At 42.0% G+C, this 20,060-nt stretch overlaps 1 protein-coding gene across 2 annotated transcripts in view; it reads right to left on the bottom strand.

The window, feature by feature from the left end:
* The window catches only part of SNX30 (sorting nexin family member 30), a 110,026-nt gene that overhangs the window by 40,325 nt on the left and 49,641 nt on the right, over positions 1-20,060 (bottom strand). For both annotated transcript variants that reach the window (XM_055427600.2, XM_055427602.2), the window contains exon 3: positions 9,647-9,757. In XM_055427600.2, coding sequence (XP_055283575.1) covers positions 9,647-9,757 — 111 coding nt within the window. The remainder of the gene's footprint in view (positions 1-9,646; positions 9,758-20,060) is intronic.

Raw genomic sequence — 20,060 nt, 5'->3', positions numbered from 1 at the left:
CTACAAAAACATGGTTGGTTCTCTTGCTACTGACCATGAAAAAAAGAAGATCTGTCTCTTAACCTTACATCTTCTCCACTCTCCTTCCTGTCTCATTCAACCTTTTTGAAAAGAATCATTTACCTTTACTTTCACTCCTTCCCCTTGATTTCTCCACCCCTAACCTTTCTTCACCCCCAAACGAAGCCATCTGTGGGACTGCCTTCAAGGCTGCATTTCTCTGCCCCATCCATGCCTAATGCAGAAACCACCCTTCTCAAGATCATCAAAACTTTCTAACGACCAAATCCAGTGATATTTTTATCTCATGAGTCCTGCTGGGCATACTCCCATCTGCTAATGCTGAACAAGAATTAGGGGAAAAGTCTAACGAGCAAATACATAGTTAGGTGTGCCTCATTTCACATCTCAGACAACCTTCTGAAAAGAGTTATACATTCTTCAGATTTAGTACCTTGAACGTGGTTTAATGAACCAAAGAAGCTTGCTAGTTAAAGGAACCTGGGAGTGAATCCTTCTGCAAACAGAATTTCCTTCTGTAATAAGCAATCTTATCATCAAATGTCTGTGGCTTCATAAATTTGTTTCTTTCCATTTAAAGCTTCCTTAAAAGAATAGACCTACTCTCTTCCTCACCCTTATAATCACCTATTGGGTTGTTTATGCATAGGAATCTGAAGTGAAAGTCACTCAGTCGTGTCCAGCTCTTTGCAACCCCATGGACTATACAGGCCATGGAATTCTCCAGGCCAGAAGGCTGGACTGGGTAGCCTTTCTCTTCTCCAGGGGATCTCCCCAACTCAGGGATCGAACCCAGGTCTCCCACAGTGCAGATGGATTCTTTACCAGCTGTGTCACCAGGGAAGTCCAAGAATACTGGAGTGGGTAGCCTATTCCTTCTCCAGAGGATCTTCTGGACCTGGGAAGTGAACCCAGGCCTCCTGGATTGCAGGCGGATTCTTTACCAACTGAGCTATCAGGAAAGCCCATATATGAATCTGGACTGCTGGTCAAGTCGAGGGCAACTATACCCCGTAAATCAAACAATACAAGTGACGAGCTCAACACTGCTCCCAACAAATGGTAGATGTCAGATGAATGCCAACTATTTGTATTAACTTGTAAATTCTGAGGACAGAAAGCAAAAAAGGAAGTGGAGTAAACAGCAGAACTTCCACGTATGTTTTAAGCCAAAGTATTTTTTAAAAAAATATCACCTGGGATAACATTTCAAATCCACTAGGATGGCCATAAAAGGCGGGAAAGAAAGGAAAATCACAAGTGTTGGCACATATATAGAGAAACAGGAATTCTCATACATTGCTGGCAGGAATGTAAAATGGCACAGTCCCTGGCACAACAGTTTGGCAGTTTCTCAAAAACTTAAACTTAGAATTACCACATGATCGAGCGATTCTATTCCTTGGTATATAGCCAAAATCACTGAAAGCAAGTTTTCACGCAAAAACTTGTACAGTCAATGTTCAAGCAGCATTATTCATAATCTTTGGGCTGGGACAAAAGAAGGGATTGGAAGTGACTGGAAGTATGGGACTTCTTTTTGGGGTGATGAAAATACTTTGAAATTAGATAGGGTGATTGCAAAACATTGTGAATATAATAAAAGCCACTGGATTATACACTTTGGTGAATTTTATGTTATGTGAGTTTTATCTTAATTTAAAAAAAAAAAAAACTGAAGGATGGAACCAGATGTCAGAGAGGAGAGGAGATGCAATGCCACTGGCTTTGAAGATGGAGGAAGGGGCCTGAAGCCAAGCAATGCAGGCAGCCTCCAGAAGATGGAAAAGGGAAGAACAAATTCCCCCCTAGGAACTTCAGAAGGGATACAGCCCCATATATATTAATATACCAACTATTCTGCTAGGCTTAGGTCTGCCTGCAGTGCGGGAGACCTGGGTTCAATTCCTAGGTCCAGAAGATCCACTGGAGAAGGAATAGGCTATCCATTCTAGTATTCTTGATATTAATCCATGAAGACGGATTTTGCACTTTTGACTTCCAGAACGATTAGATAAAAAAATGTTGTTTAAGTCACTTTTTTGGAAAAAAAAAAAAATCACCTGGTGTGTGGATGAGGGAGTGGGTAGGGACAGAGATGAAACAAGACTGGTTATGAGTTGATACGTGCTGAAACTAGGTGATGAGCACATTGAAGGGTCACTGCACTGAAGCGACTTTGACATTTTCCATAGTGAAGTTTTTAAAAAACTATATATGCATATATATGTTGGAAACTTCAAAAATCATATTTGTAAAACGTTACAATAATCTATTAAATATATCAAGGTTTAATCTTAAAACATTTACATTTTAGAGCATTAAATACTCCAGTAAGGCACTTTCATATATATCATACTTTATGTGAGTTTATAAGAAAGTATTTTATAATCTATGAAACAAAAGCATAGTAGATTGTCGCAGAAAAGCTACTGTTTCTGGGTAGGAAATCTGGACGAAGATTTCAACTGCTCAGTCTTTATGTGTCCAATGTCCTCTTATCATTTTTTTAATTGCTTCTTCTATGCAATTTGACAAATATTTACTGCACAGCCGCTACATGACAGAAAACTATTTTTCCTATTCATATCAAACTAACAGAAAATATTGCTCCTAAGCAAAACTAAGTAACAAACAAACAAAAGAGCATCAAGATTAAAAGGAAATCTTAACCATCTGAAACAACACAGATGGACTTGGAGGGTATTATATTGAGTGAAGTAAGTCATACAGAGAAAGACAAACACTGTATGATGTCACTTATATCCCCGTGGTCATGTACAGTTGTGAGAGCTGGACCGTAAAGAAGGGTGAGTGCTGAAGAACTGATGCCTTCGAACTGTGGCGCTGGAAAAGACTCCTGAGACTCCCCTGCGCAGCAAGGCGATCAAACCAGTCAATCTTAAGGGAAATCAACCCTGAATACTCATTGGAAGGACTGATGCTGAAACTGAAACTCCAGTATTTTGGTCATCTGATTCGAACAGCTGACTCGCTGGAAAAGTCCCTGATGCTGGGAACGACTGAGGGCAGACGGAGAAGACAGCATCAAAGGCTGAGATGGCTGGATCACCAGTGCAACGGACATGAACTCGGGCAAACCTCGGGAGATGGTGGGGGACAGACAGGCCTGGCATGCTGCAGTCCATGGGGTCGTAAAGAGTCAAATATGACTGGGCGACTGAACAGCAACCGCATCACTTACACGCGGGCTCTGAAAGATACAGCAACCGCATCACTTACACGCGGACTCTGAAAGATACAGCAACCGCATCACTTACACACGGGCTCTGAAAGATACAGCAACCGCATCACTTACACGCGGGCTCTGAAAGGTACAGCAACCGCATCACTTACACGTGGACTCTGAAAGGTACAGCGAACCAGCAACTGTGGCAAAAACAGAAACAGACTCACAGACAGAATAAACCAGCAGTTACCAGTGGGGAGAGGGCAGAGGCGATTACAGAAGCAGGAGAGTGAGAGGCACAAACCATCGGGTGTAAAACAAGCTACAACAATACAATACACTGCACAACACTGGAAATACAGCCAATACTCCACGGTAGCTCTAAGTGGAGCCTAACCTTTAAAAACTGTGAATCACCACACCTGTCATTTATATAATATTGTACATCAACCATACTTCAATAAAATTTTAAAAAAATTTTTGATCCTATAAAGAACAGTCACCAAGCCTGATTTAATTCAAGGTTCAACCTGTGAATTCACTACTTATTAACTTCTGTGCTTGATCAGCTAATAGCACATATATTGAACAGTACAAAAAAAGGAACCAACTAAACAGTGAAGTGAGGCATTTTACTGATTATTTCATATTAAGAAAAACAAACACTGGATTACAAATTTCTCCTTTTTAATTCCTATGCATTTACCACTACCCAAAACATAAATGGGTCCATAATACACACAAATGCAGCCTTCTAGAAGAGCTCCCATCATAAAAACTGAAGCAAGCATTAAATTTCCAAGTGAAATAAAAAACTAAAGATTTTAATAAACATATTTGCTTCATCTCCAAAATCTCTGTCCATCGAGTTATGAAATCTCTGCTGTGTAATGAGTTGTGCCCAAGTTAATGAAGCAGTGTTAAAGCCAACTTCTGAGACAAAATGTAAATTAAAAAGCAAAAACCACGTCACGGTGAAGACTCTGGTGGCTCCCACTGTCAGATTACAAAGAAAAACAAAGTGAACTGCCATTACGAGACGACACACATACGCATCCAGCACAACTCTAGCTTTAGGATGCCATTTGAAAACCATCTGATTCTTTCTGCTTTTCAAATTCCAGAAAAGCAAAGCAATATAAAAAGAGAAAAATGTTTTGCAGCACCAGAGAATATAATGGTACTGTTAATAGGCCAGAATTTGATAAAGACACAAAGCAGAAAAGATCGGGTTGAGAGAAAAACCCATCACTATTAATTAACCATCTTGTGATACTATTCAGGCAAAGCAACAATCGACTTAGGAAGTAAGGGGTTGAGTTTCCCTGGGAGAGCCCCAGAAGCTACCAAGTTCAGAGCCACTGGGGCTGAAAACAGGGCAAGCGTCAGGGCAGCCAATGGGAAGAAGCAGATGAAAGAACTTGGGGGCCTCCCCAGAACCACAGTCTGGCTGGCTGTTTATCTCCCATTTCACATGGCTCCAGTGAAGCCCTCCAAAAAGTGGGAACTTTATCTCCGTGCTCCTAACATAAGCAATAGGCTCTGAAAGCTCAGGAATTCTCACAAAATTTTAACCATAGTTGACTAAAATTGGCAAAAAAAAAAAACAGCAAAAAAATCCATTTCTCCACCATCATTCCCAATTTTCCAGCTGATTCACTAAAGTTCTAACGTTCACTTGAAAAATAAAGCATGTGCAAATAGCCAGAAAAACTCAGAAAACAAAGAATACTGTGGGTAGAGATAGGGACCAATCCAACCAGATGCTGACACATTCTGTAAACTTATAATAATTCAATAGTGTAGCAGGGATGCCACACTAAAGAGATCGATGAGCCAGAAGGTTCAGAAACAGCCCAAGACTACACAAACCTAATGTACGGCCGAGTCTAATACACGAGCTGTGACACAGGTGACTGACTGCTCCTCAGTGGTTGTGGGACAACTCACCATCTGAAAAAAATAAGATCTTCCCATCTCACATCAAAACACACCCTAGCTTTAAGTACTAAACATGAGGACATAAAAGTAACAGAAGAAAATATATAACCTCTTTTTTTTTTTTAAATCCTAGGTTAGAAACAAGCTTCAAAGCCAGAAACTGTACGGGGAAAATTACCTTGGCGGGGAGGGAAGGGATATTATCCATTACAGAGTCAAGTTGAAGAAAAAAGGTAACCAGAGGAAAAAAATAGATATTCTCAACGGGGTTAATGTCCTTTGCAGATACACAGAGTATTCACAAAACAATGAGGAAAAAACATTTAAAAATGAAGAGGCAATTCGTGAAAGAAATGCCAACCCCCAGTAAAGTCACAGGAGACATCCAGCTTCACGGACTGGATGATGAAAACTAACTGTACAAAAACAAACTCAAAACAGGTTAAAGACCTCAGGATAAGAGCTGAAATGATAAAAATTTCCGTGAGCAACATAGATGTAAATCTCCATGATCTGGGATAAGGCAATGGCTTCTTAGCTAAAACACCAACAGCACACACAAACGAAGCAAAATAGGTAAACGGGACTTCACTAAAATTTGAAACCTTTGTGCTTCACAGGATACCATCAAGAAAATAAAGAGATAAGTCATTAAATGGGAGAAGACTTTTGCAAATCATATACCTGAGAAGGGACCTGTATCCAGATTATATAAAGAAACATTTAAATGCAATAATAAAAAGACAGCCTGGTGCTAGAGAAGACTCTCGAGAGTCATCTAGACTGCAAGGAGCAAACCAGTGAATCCTGAAGGAAATCAACCCTGAATATTCATTGGAAGGACTCATGCTGAAGCGCCAAAAGTTTGGCCTCTTGATGCAAAGAGACGACTTGCTGGGAAAAGACTGGGGAGTGTTGGAAACTGGGAAATGCTGGGAAAGACTGGGTAGAAGAAGGGAGCGAACGAGGATGAGATGGTTGGATGTCAGCTGTCAGGGAAATGCAAATCAAAACCTCAGAGAGACACCAATCCATCCCGACTCAGTTCAGTTCAGTCGCTCAGTTGTGTCCGACTCTTTGCGACCCCATGAACCGCAGCACGCCAGGCCTCCCTGTCCATCACCAACTCCTGCATTCCACCCAAACCCAAGTCCATCGAGACGGTGATACCATCCAGCCATCTCATCCTCTGTCATCCCCTTCTCCTCCCACCCCCAATCCCTCCCAGCATCAGGGTCTTTTCCAGTGAGTCAGCTCTTCGTGTCAGGTGGCCAAAGTATTGGAGTTTCAGCTTCAACATCAGTCCTTCCAATGAACACCCAGGACTGATCTCCTTTAGGATGGACTGGTTGGATCTCCGTGCAGTCCAAGGGACTCTCAAGAGTCTTCTGGGGAGGCTGTTACCAAAAAGAAAGGTTATAACCAGGGTTGATGCAGGTGGCGGGGAAACAGAACCCTCGTGCACTGCTGGCGTGAACAGAAAATGAAGCAGCCACTTTGGAAAACAGCCTGGCAGTTCCCCAAAAGGCTAAACACACAGTTAAACGTGATTCAGCAATTACAGTCTTAGGTACACACTTGAGAAACAGGAAAACTTTTGTCCACACAATAACTTACACATGAACGTTCACAGCAGCATTACTCACAGCAGCCAAAAAGTGGAAACAACCCAACTGTCCATCAAAGGCGGCGAACAGAGAAAATGTGATATATCCATAGAAAGGACGCTCATCTGACAATAAAAACAAAGTACTGACTGACACGTGCTAGAACATGAATGAACACTGAAAACATTATGCTATAAAAAAAAAACAAACTGTCACAAAAGACCGTTGTGTATGAGTCTCCTTATATGAAATGTCCAGAAAGAGGCACACCTACAGAGACAGAACATGGAGTAGTGGTCGCTAGGCACTGGAAAAGACAGGGTTTGGAATTAACAGGCAAGGAGTAAGAGGTTTCTTTTAGGGATGATGAAAAGGTTCTAAAACTGATCTGCTGATGGCTCTATGAGTACACTAAAAGATCTTGACTTGTATTTTCAAATGGGTGAATTGTATAGTATATGAATCAGATCTCAATAAAGCTTTTCTTAAAAAAATGAAATGAAAATTTAAACAATAATTATGCTATATGTTTACTGGGTCTCCCTCTGATAATAAACTCTCCTGGAGAGGAGACTTTGTCCATCAAAATCCCTCACCTTCCCAAGGGCGGTAAAAGGACCAACACAAAGTTGATTATTAATAACAGACAATCACCTCCTAGCAAAGCTGCTGTAAAGTGAACTTCTTTTGTCTCCAGTCTGACTTTCATGTTTAACAGAGATGGTCTCCCACATTGAATCTCTCCCCTCCCCAGATATGCCCTAAGAATTTAAGAAGAAATTTAAATCTCTACATGCTTCAAAAGTACCTTCTACTCAGTGCTTCCACCCAGACCAAAGGAAAGCAGACTTAAAGATACTGGTTAAAGATACAGACTTAAAAATTCACCTTGGGCATTCCGGAAGACTTCTAGTCTCTCAATTCTGGCTTCAGTGTCTACACATGAGGCTACTATGTTTTACCAGCAGGTGTCGCTGTCTAACTTTTGATCTTTAACTGCAGAACTTCAAATTCACCTAGTTGCCAGGAGGTGGCGCATTAATTTCCCTTATGCATAGTATGAACTACACATAAAGAGCAACTTTCTTCCAATACAGTATAGAAGAAGAGAAAAAAAGAGGAACTGTACAGTGGAAAAACCTGACAAGCATTACCTCAAATCAGGTGAATAAGATTAACATCAACAGTGATAAATACCATTAATGAGTGGCTCAGATGGTAAAGCATCTGCCTGCAATGCACGAGACCAGGGTTTGATCCCTGGGTTGGGAAGATCCCCCTGGAGAAGGAAATGGCAACCCACTCCAGTACTCTTGCCTGGAGAATTCTATGGATAGAGGAGCCTGGTAGGCTACAGTCCATGGGGTTGCAAAGAGTCGGACACGACTGAGCGACTTCACTTTCACTTCACCCTTGACATGATGTAATGAGGATTGTACTTCACCTCTGTGCTTTTCCTCCACAAAACACATCACGCCTGGCTAACTGCGAGGAAAACACCAGACAAATCTCAACTGAGGGGCATTCCACAAAAAGCCTGACCAGTACTCCTCAAAACTATCCAGGTCATCCCAAACCAGGAAAGCCTGAGAAACCGTCACAACCAAGAACAGCCTGGGACTAAGGAAACGACAACTAAATGTAACGTGGCGCTGGTTCGTTATTTGTGGCAAACATGCCATGCTAATAGAAAATGTTAATAACAAGCCAAACTGGCTGTGAGGTCTATGAGAACTCACCGTACTATCTTCTCAATAATTCTGTAAATCTAAAACTGTTCTAAAATAAAAGTCTATTTTTAAAAAAATTCACTAGCCGCCAATTTTGCCAAATAAATATTTTTAAGGAATAGTTTCAACTGCTTACAAACTATAGGCTTTTTTTTTTTCTTTTGGCATGTCTTTAAGTGATCAGAAGAAGGAAAAGGAAAACTTTAGGTTTCAAGAGCAGAGGGACTGGGAGTCGGGGATGGGGGGTGGGGGGTTAGGGGTGGTGTTCATTCCCATCACAGCACCAGCAACACGGCCACTTCTGCCTTGAAAATTAAGAAAACTGCTAGAGTGCTCGCAGCATAATCAGCCTCTTCCAACCATGAGGGGATGACTGGCAGATGCACTAGGCAGTGCTGAGAAGCTACCCAGCCAAGGTTTTCACTGAAAGATAAAGCCCTGCTGAAGTGTTTCATGACCCAAATTTCCCTAAAGCCCCAAAGCTCAAGAAACTTCTAGGATCTAAATAGTTATTTACACTTCTAAAAGAAAGTAATCAGAGAAGTACTCCACATGCATGCTGATTTTAAGTAGTCTTTTAAATTTTATCTGCTCTATTTTTTTTTTTTTAACATGCAACTAAAATAATGGATGAGTAGTATGTTTCTTCAATAGAGTTAGGCGGCTTTGGGTTTGTTGTTTTGAAGGAAAAGCTATAGTTGATGGATTGTGTGCTAGATTCCTGCTCCCTGAATTACCCGTCTAAAGAAAACCTGGCCGGCTGTAATCTGAGGCATCTTTCTCCACCTGGTGGCAGCTCTCCAAACCTCAGAACTGTATCTAGGAAGGGTGAAACAGCCAGCCTTTGAGGAGGCAGCAAATGAGAACTAGGACTCTCCATACCTAAAAAAAAAAAAAGTCAATCTCCTTGTCACAAGGGATATGAAAACCTACCCCACTCCACCCAAGAAACCAGCATACTGTACAGCAGGTCAGAAGTAAAAACCCAAAGTGTGAACTAGTTACACAGCATCCACAAAATGAACAGTTGATGGGAGGATTTGGTATAAAATGTAAGGCAGTGTTTGCCCGTAATTTGAGGGGTGACAGTCGAGTGAACACTGTCAGGAAAGAAAGAAGGAAAAGTGAGTAACAGGCTGCACCGCCTTAGTACCTACGGGAATGAGATGAGTGGGCTGCGATTCTTCCAGTTTGTTCCGCAACCAGTCAAAATCCTGGTATCTTCGACGGACAGAATATTCTGGCAGGTCAAACTCCACCCGAGTACTCTGCAAATGAGAAGAGCAGAACAAAATCAGGGTAAGGAAAGAGCAGCTGTCTTGGCAGAAGGGAAGGAAAAACGCTCTTTCTGGATAACCTAACTGGGCAAGAACACACACTTTCCTTCCACTAAACACGCCAGCCACATGGCAGGGTTCACCAGGATGGAATGACGAGTCTAGGTGTGGGGTCCAGTTGAACATTTCAAGGATCTATAAGGAAAATGTTGAGATTTCAGTCCCCTCCCTCAGAAAATGGAACTATCCCCCAGAATTGTGTTCAGAAAACATTTGATTCATCTTCTCCAAGCTTAACTTTGAAAATTTCTTTTAGTAGGTCCTTGGAGAAGAAAATGGCAACCCACTCCAGTATTCTTGCCTGGAGAATTCCATGGACAGAGGAGCCTGGAGGGCTACAGTCCATGGGGTCACAAAGAGGTGGACACGACTAAAGTGAATAACACACACACACAGAGTAATTCCACTGAGAATCTTGCTTACTGAATCCAAATTTGTGACTCTGTTTAAAAAAAAAAGTTTCCACCTTCTGCTAAATATGCTGACAAGTTTTGCCAAAGGCAGAGGAAAAACAAAAAGTAGAGATAACAGATTACCTGCTCATTTAGGAACCAGATTAGATGAAAATAGAAAAGGCTTTGCCTACTCTGCCATATCCTGCCAGGACCATAACCCTGAAACTATACTGCATTTTAGATGATTTTTTTAATCTATAAAGAAATAATACTAAAATATCATTGTATGGTAGAAAAAATATTAATCACATCCCCTTCCCTGAATTTAAGTTTTCTGAAATGTGATTTCAACACTTAACAACAAAAACCAATACTAAATAAAATGAATTTATACCAAAGCAAGATTTTTATACATTAATTAGTCAAAACCAAAATTATGTCTCAGATACACCACTTTTCCTTATGAGGGTACCGATCATATGACAGTCATAGTTCTCAGAATTTAAAGCACGAAATAAAAATGGCTCAAGCTATCTTTTATAAACTTACTGAAATCTTTCACATCAAAAGTCTGTTTTAATCCATGGCACCAAGAAAATCTTAAAAACACATAAACAAGAGTCATCCATCACAGAGGCAACCAGTGAACAGCTCTGGCATCAAAAATTATGATTTCATCCTCCCCAGAAGCCAGGCTCACAGGCTGAGCAAAACTGTGAAGTCAAAGGACTCGATCTTGGACAAAACCCCAAGAGGGACTGAAAACAGCAAGAAGAGTAACAACAAAGCCGGGCAGTGCACCTGAAGCGGGGCCATGAGCAGCCCCAGCATCTCGGGACACCACCCAGACTGCCAGAGCTGCGGCCCCCTCAACGGCAGGAAGGCAGCTGGAATGGAAGTTCTTCAGGACCCTGCAGAGCGCCCCCGACACGCTGTCTGGGGACTTGCCAATAATTATGCGCTCATGAGAAGTAGATTTTGAAAGATGACAAATTAATGCAACTCGTTTTCACTGTAAACAGAACTGGTAAGAGGGCTCTGCTTTCTGCCCTCCCAAATGTTACATGATATCCACTGGTTGCTCCTCTTTATTACAGTTTGCAAAACCATTTCACTGAATTACAGCCTATGTAACATTTCTACTAACTTTGAAATCAATCTTTGATAACCACAAAAAGCAGCATTATGATGCAAGGCAAGTTTTATCTGTTGTCACCAATCTTACTTTCAAGCAACTGCTTTTGTTTTTTTGTTTTTCCTTCTTATTTAGACTAGACACATTTATTTTAAAACTTCAGGAAAATTAAATATAAAATAAAAACCATAATCCCTCTAAACAGAGAAAAATGCAATTATGGTTTCCATGTTTTTTTCTATGCATAGTCACTCATAGTTTCTATATCTCTTTAAAACATCTTGGATATCTTTCTATATCAATAAGTTCAGATCTATATAATCATCTTTAATTCACATAGATATACCATAATTAAACCAAATAACCATTTAGGTTATTTCCAATTTTTCAATCAGTAGATCATCACAGTACACATCACGGAGCAGCTGTTTGATAATTCTCTTGAAATTATGAAACAGTAAATATGAAAGATGAAAGAGTTACTAATTTTTAATCAAGAAACTATTTCAAGATATAGACCAATTTATTTTCTAACCATATATTCTCAATACTGGTTATCTATGATGGAATTATAACTGAAAAATAGTGTATCTGTTTTGTTTTTTTAATGACTGTTTCAACTGAATATCTTTTAGTATATTTGTTGGCTGTATATTTCTCTTCTTCTGTTAGAGAAGTTTATTTTTAATTTGTGAGTCTAGTCTTTTCCATTTGTGAAAATGCTTTAGAGCCACTTAACCTATCATAATTGCCAAATGGCTTTTATTACACAGAATTTTTTAAATTGTTAAATAGTCAAATTTATCCATTTTTTCCCCTTTAGGGTTGCCACTTTTAGCGTCACTGGTAAGAAGGCTGCTCTCACTGTAAGCTTTTAAAAATATCTGCCTGAATTATCTCCTTTATTTGTGGCTTATGTGTGTGTGTGTGTGTGTATGTGTGTGTGTGTGTTCAGTCACTCAGTCATGTCCGACCCTTTGCAAATCCATGGACTGTATAGCCCACTAGCCTCCTCTGTCCATGGAATTTTCCAGGCAAGAATACTGGAGCAGGTTTCCATTTCCTACTCCAGGGGATCTTCCTCACCCAGGAATTGAACCTGCATCTCCTGCGTCTCCCGTCAGTTCAGCTCAGTTCAGTCGCTCAGTCGTGTCCGACTCTCCGCGACCCCAAGAATCACAGCACGCCAGGCCTCCCTGTCCATCACCAACTCCCGGAGTTCACTCAAACCCACGTCCACAGAGTCGGTGATGCCATCCAGCCATCTCATTCTCTGTCGTCCCCGTCTCCCCCCACCCCCAACCTTTCCCAGCATCAGAGTCTTTTCCAGTGAGTCAACTCGTCGCATGAGGTGGCCAAAGTATTGCAGTTTCAGCTTTAGCATCAGTCCTTCTAATGAACACCCAGGATTGATCTCCCTTAGAATGGACTGGTGGCAGGCAAATTCTTTACCACTGTGCCACCTGGGAAGCCCCTTTATATATTTGTCTTTAATTGCTCCTATTCTATGCCTAGGACTCTATCATTAGAAAATATTTTTTAAAATTGTGGCAAAGATATTTGTATAATGATGTTCACTACAATATTATTTAAAATAAATTCAAAGAAACGAAATATCCAACAATAAAAAAAATGGTCAAGGAAATTATGGTATAATTATTCTACGGTATCAGTAATCATGCCTACAAGACATTTTTAATGACAAAAATGTTTCAATATAGTTTTAAGAAAAAAAGCAGGATATGAAATTGTAATATGATTTCATTGGTATTAAAATTTTGGACATAAAAAGAAGAAAAATCTAGAACTGATAATGACAACTATCTACTTTACATTCAACTTTACTTCCAAACTTTCTAATATTCTCATATAATACTTTTAATAGTTACCAAAAAACCTGATCATTTTTTAAAATAACTCATTTAAGGAGAGAGGACTTAAGAAATCAGTAAAACTTGTTTGATGCTTTGGAAAGCAGTAACATAAAAAAAAAATTATCATCACAAAATAAAAAGGATGCTCACAATTGCTGACCCAATATTTATTTTACTTATCTTTACCACTTCTTATTCTAGAAAAGATATAGTGATACTTGGAATATGATCAAGTGACATAAATTAGAAGTAGGTGAGCAAGATAGAGGAAAAATAAGGACAGAAAGAAAAAGTAGAGCTGAGAACGAGGCTAGCAACACGCACTCACCTTGGAATTCTGCACGCTTGTTAAAACTGGGCCACAGACATTACTGTGAATTTCTGGAGGGAAATCTAGCCTGTTGTAAGACACACAGTGCTCGTAAAAGATGCAGGTCAATAACACCCCAACTCTGAGTCTGCAGTAAAATTTTCCGCTCTGAAATTCAGAGTCTTAACTTAGAAAGAAAAATAAAGTACTAATAAGTGTTTATCTCTATTTTCTAGTATCTGTAGTCAACAAAACAATGAAAAAGGAAGTGTACATCCACAATTCCATGATGAGAGGCGACCACTTCACATCTTACTGTGTTCCACAGCCTAGAATGTTTCACAAAGATCACAAGATCATGTGTACACACCTAAAGTCAGATCTGCAAAGAGGCAACCGAGCCCAAGAGTGGCAATGAAGAATACCCATTTTCACCATTGCACCCTATGAATATCTCCTTGGTCATTCTTAGGCATCTCCACCCTGCTTTGTTAACACTCTGGAAGACCAAGCACAGAGCCACAGTAAAATCAACCACCCAGGATCTCACCCAGTCCCCCGGGCCTCACCTTCCCACAAAAGCTAAGTTATATCGCTCAGTCGTGTCTGACTCTTTGCAACCCCATGGACTGTAGCCTACCAGGATCCTCCATCTATGGGATTTTCCAGGCAAGAGTACTGGAGTGGGTAGCCATTTCCTTCTCCAGGGGATCCTCCCAACCCAGGAAAGAACCTGCCTTTCTTGTATTGTATGCAGACGCTTTACCATCTGAGCCACCAAGGAAGTCCCACAAAAGAATGCCTCTTTATTCCCTAGGGGCTGACGGGTCCAGTAACTGTGGACTGAAGCTTCTCCCAAGAATTTTCATTGAATTCAAAATTTACAGTCCATTCACTCTAGAGAGATTCAGTCTTTTGTAATAAATGCCATCTGTCTAGGCCACAGCTGGATCCTAAGAAGCCTGAGTGACTCCTCCAGCAGAAAGGACCTCTTCCCTTATCAAATAGTAGCCAGCTCATCTTATCCTGCTTCAAAGCCCCCCAGCGCTCAGCACACCTGGAACGATGCCTGAAGAGGCTTCTGGCTGCCTCCCTCTGACCTGAGCTTCCATTTACCTCCTCCTCCTTAGATCTTCCCACCTAGTTCCCTGCGACTCCTGTTCCGTAAATAATAAAAATGTCCTGCAGTTCCCCGACCTGCTCAAATCCTGAAAGCTGGCTCTCCCCTGAGAATACACCCCGCCCTCCACCCTGCTGTGCCATCAGGTAGAAAGCTGCAGGCGTTCTCACATCTCACAAACCTCAGAGCAAGACCGAGAGATGCTGGGGACAGCTGGCTCACTCCCCCCACACTCCTCCACGGCCCCCGAAAATCCTTGAGAGGCTCCTGCCGTCAGGACACAGACCTCTCTGCCTCTCCTCACACTGGCACCCGCTGACACTTGGCCCTTCTCCTGACTCCCTGACACCAGGCTGTCAGGCCTCATAGCTGGGGTGCCCTCAAGACACAGGTGTTCCTGGGTCACCTCTAAGCCAACAGCACCTCGCCCTGTGCCCACGGTCGCTCCACAGACACTGCCATCATGCTGAAATTCAGACATCTCCCTTGCTAACTGGCACCTCCCATAGTACAGACTCTTCCATTTCCCAGTACCCCTGCTTATTCGGCCTCGGGATCTACAGTTCCTGACAATCCATCCACTCCTGTCTTTACTTTCTTCCCATTCAGCCGTCAGCTCCACAATGAGTCACTTCAACCTTTTCCCTGCGGCTATCCCAAACGCCCCTTCCAAGCCATCATTCATGCATGCATGTGGGCACGCTCGGTCGCTTCAGTCCTGTCTGACTCTGCGACCCTCTGGACTGTGGCCCTCCAGGCTCCTCTGTCCACGGGATTCTCCAGGCAAGAATACTGGAGTGGGTTGCCATACCCTCCTCCAGGGATCTTCCCAATCAAGGGATCGAACACACGTCTCTTATGACGCCTGCACGGGCAGGCAGGTTCTTTACCACTAGCGCCATCTGGGAAGCCCATCATTTAAACAGCTCTGGCAAAAATGCTACCACCTACTGCCTGCTTTTCCAGACTTAGGCACTGTCTGAAGGAAAAACAAAATCAGGGAAACACACTGAAGCCATAAATTCTACAATTGGACCGCAACACTGCCAAGCAATCTCTGGATACTTCCTTAGTCAATTCTCTTCCCCATTTTTCATGAGTTAATACGAAGTTTTGAAAGCTTCTAATAAGCCCTACTCCAAAACCTCCCCCTTCACTCTTGGTAAAGACTTGGTCATCTCTTCATGGGAAAACTGCAGATATAAGCAAAGAATCCCTCAACTTCCTGCCACAAAAAAACTCCTACTTCCCTTTTCCCTCCAGAAACAATGGGAAAAGCAGGCCTCCCTCATTGGAGGCTGTTCCTTCCCCCAGTTCTGCTCAGGACTCTCTCCCCTCTCCTCCTCAGTGGCTTCCATCCTTACCTCCGACCCCTGACCCAGTTCAGCGCTACGTGGCACTTACACAAGTCTCTTCCATCCTAAGCAAATGCCTCTCCCTCAAAGCCACAGCCCCACTACAGCCACTGTTCTTTCTCTCGTTGACTTTCACTGCCAAACGGGGTGCTGCACCACCACAGTGAAACTGCTCTCGGCTTAGGCATCACCTTCTTGTCATTAAATCTAACATTCACTTTGCAATCCTTCCATATAAGTTGACCTCAGCAGCATTTAGCCTCTGTTGACCCCTGAGGCATTTGAAGAGAGGAATTAGTTGGGGCACAAGCCTTGGGCTCCAAAATCACTGCATATTGTGACTGTAATCATGAAATTAAAAGATGCTTGCTCTTTGAAAGGAAAGTTACAACAAATCTAGACAGCATATTAAAAAGCAGAGATAACATTTTGCTGACAAAGGTCCGTATAATCAAAGTTATGGTTTTTCCAATAGTCATGTACAGATGTGAGAGTCGGACCATAAAGAAGGCTGAGCGCCAAAGAACTGAAGCTTTTGAATTGTGGTGCTGGAGAACTCTTGAGAGTCCCTTGGACTGCAAAGAGATCAAACTAGTCAATCCTAAAGGAAATCAGTCCTGAATATTCATTGAAAGGACTGATGCTGAAGCTCCAATACTTTGGCCCACCTGATGGGAAGAGCCAATTCATTGGAAAAGACCCTGATGCTGGGAAAGATTGAAGGCAAAAGGAAAAGGGGGTGAGAGACTATGAGATGGTTGGATAACATCACCGACTCAATGGACATAAATTTGAACAAACTCTGGGAGATAGTGAAGGACAAGGAGCCTGGCCTGCTGCAGTCCATGGAGTCGCAACGAGTAGGCCACGACTTACCGACTGGACAACAAAAAAGCTTTAGTGATGACTATCTGGTGATGGGATAAAAGTCAAGACGAGGATGGCTTCTGAAGGGAGCAGAAGGTACCTCTCTATTTCTAACAGCCTGTCTACTTGCACTTCATCATCAATGTCAACAGTCAGGCCATGGTAGTAGACACCACAGAGCTGGCGGAGTCAGGGTGGAACTTTCTGGAAAGTCATGTTTCTTGAAAGCACAGCACAAGACAGATCTGGGTTTAAGTTTCAACACATGTTAGTTGCATGTCTTTGAGCAATTTTCTCAATTATTGCTGTGTCTTAGGTACCTCATTTGCAAAGGTAAGAATACTATCAGTACCTACTTCATTGAGGATTAACTGATGATATATTTAGAGCACTTAGCACAAAATAAATGACAGCTCATCCACAGAATGGAATACTGCTGCAGTCTTAGAAATGATAGCATAAAAGTGTGCTCACTGGCATTTACTAGCAGAGAAAGACATTTGCAACATATGAAGTGAATTGGCCACTAGCAAAATACTCATTTTTGTGAATGGATAGAGACAAATAGTTCAGAGAATTCTAAATTATTATTTCTTTCTGGGGAGCTTGTGTTTTTTTATTTCATTGTTTTAACTTACTTGGAATTTTTTAATTTCCCCGTAATGAGCACATGAGGTGGCCAAAGAGTCGGACACGACTGAGCGACTGAACTGAACTGAATGAGCACATATTAGTTATATAAAATTGGAAGGGTTCCGACTGCAAAAAAAAAAAAAGTACAGCATGTGGGCAATGCTCAGTAATTCTCTATTATGATGATGCTATCTTCTAGAAGCTGCAGAGAAAACTGCTAGGATCTGCCAGCCTGAGAAGGCTGCTCTCCGCAAAGGGAGATACCCATGACTTAGACCTGGGTGGGGAACACTTTGCCTGCATTGGCTCCCAGCCCTAGTAGGTTCATTTGAGCTCAGGAAAAGCAGCTCTGTACTTTGGCCAGATTTTGTCATCAGAAACCTGAACTAGGCCTGGGAGTCAAAGCAATAAAGTATTTGTACAACCTCATCCTCAGACCATTAACTCTGCCTGAGAATCTCAGCAGGAGTGGGGGTCCCGGGCAAGAGCAGGTGTTTGGGAACCTGTGTTCCCATCCGTCCCCTCTCTCATCCCCAAATATCCCTCAGTTCATTCAGTTCAGTCACCCAGTCATGTCTGACTCTTTGCAACCCCATGGACTGTAGGACGCCAGGCCTCCCTGTCCCAGAGCTTGCTAAAACTCATGGCCGTCGAGTTGATGATGCCATCCAACTATCTCATCCTCTGTTGTCCACTTCTCCTCCTGCCTTCAATCTTTCCCAGCACCACGGTCGGAATTTTCCAATGAGTCAGTTCTTCACATCAGGTGGCCAAAGTACTGGAGCTTCAGCATCAGTCCTTCCAATGAATATTCAGGACTGATTTCCTTAAGGATTGACTGGTTTGATCTCTTTGTAGTCCAAGGGACTCTCAAGAGTCTTCTCCAACACCACAATTCAAAAGCATCAATTCTTCAGCGCTTAGCCTTCTTTGTGGTCCAGCTCTCACATCCAAACGTGACTACTGGAAAAACCATAGCTTTGCCTAGATGCACCTTTGTTGGCAAAGTAATGTCTCTGCTTTTTAAAATGCTGTCTAGGTTGGTCATAGCCTTTCTTCCAAGGAGCAAGCATCTTTTAATTTCATGGCTGCAGTCACCATCTGCAGTGATTTTGGAGCCCAAGAAAATAAAGTCTGTCACTGTCATTGTTTCCCCATCTATTTGCCATAAAGTGATGGGACCAGATGCCATGATCTTAGCATAATCTTTCTAAATGTTGAGTTTTAAGCCAGCTTTTTCACTCTCCTCTTTCACTTTCATCAAGAGGTTCTTTAGTTCTTCTTTGCTTTCTGCCATAAGGATGGTGTCATCTGCATATCTGAGGTTATTGATATTTCTCCCTGCAATTTTGATCCAGGCTTGTACTTCATCCAGCCCCGAATTTTGCATGATGCAGTCTGCATAAATAAGCAGGCTGACAATATACAGCCTTGACATACTCCTTTCCCAATTTGGAACCAGTCTATTGTTCCGTGTCCAGTTCTAACTGTTGCTACTTGACCTATATACAGGTTTCTCAGGAGGCAGGTATGGTGGTCTGGTTTTCCATCTCTTTCAGAATTTTCCACAGTTTGTTGTGATCTACACAGTCAAAGGCATAGTCAATGAAGCAGAAGTAGATTTGTTTTTGAATTCTCCTGCTTTTTCTATGATCCAGTGGATGTTGGCAATTTGATCTCTGGTTCCTCTGCCTTTTCTAAGTCCAGCTTGAACATCTGGAAGTTCTCAGCTCATGTACTGATGAAGCCTATCTTCGAGAATTTTGAGCATTACTTTGCCAGCATGTGGGCTTCCCTGGTGGCTTAGACGGTAAAGCATCTGCCTGCAATGCAGGAGACCTGGGTTCGATCCTTAGGTTGGGAAGTTCCCCTGGAGAAGGAAATGGTAACCCACTCCAGTACTCTTGCCTGGAAAATCCCATGGATGGAGGAGCCTGGTAGGCTACAGTCCATGAGGTTGCAAAACACTGGACACAACTGAGCGACTTCACTTTCTTTCTTTCTTCCTTTCTTCCCTTCCTTCCCTCTTTCTTTCTGTCTTTTTTGCCAGCATGTGAGATGAGTGCACTTGTGTGATAGTTTGAGCATTCTTTGGCATTTCCTTTCTTTGGGACTGGAATGAATACTGACCTTTTCTAGTCCCGTGGCCACTGCTGAGTTTTCCAAATTTGCTGGCATTTTGAGTGCAACACTTTCACAGCATCATCTTTTAGGATTTGAAATAGCTCAGCTGGAATTCCATCACCTCCACTAGCTTTGTTTGCAGTGACACTTCCTAAGGCCCACTTGACTTCACACTCCAGAATATCTGGCTCTGGGTGAGTGACGACACCATTATGGTTTTCTGAGCCATGAAGATCTTTTTTATATAGTTCTTCTGTGTATTCTTGCACCTCTTCTTAATATCTTCTGCTGTTAGGACCATACCGTTTCTGTCCTTTATTGTGCCCATCTTCCACATGAAATGTTCCCTTGGTATCGCTAATTTTCCTGAAGAGATCTCTAGTCTTTCCCATTCTATTGTTTTCCTCTATTTCTTTGCACT

Source organism: Moschus berezovskii, chromosome 7, assembly GCF_049115385.1.
Source record: "Moschus berezovskii isolate FMDL1 chromosome 7, NW_MosBer_1.0, whole genome shotgun sequence".
Classification (NCBI taxonomy): Eukaryota; Metazoa; Chordata; class Mammalia; order Artiodactyla; family Moschidae; genus Moschus; species Moschus berezovskii.
Note: the sequence above shows the minus strand (reverse complement) of the source record. Positions and strands in the feature narration are given on the sequence as shown.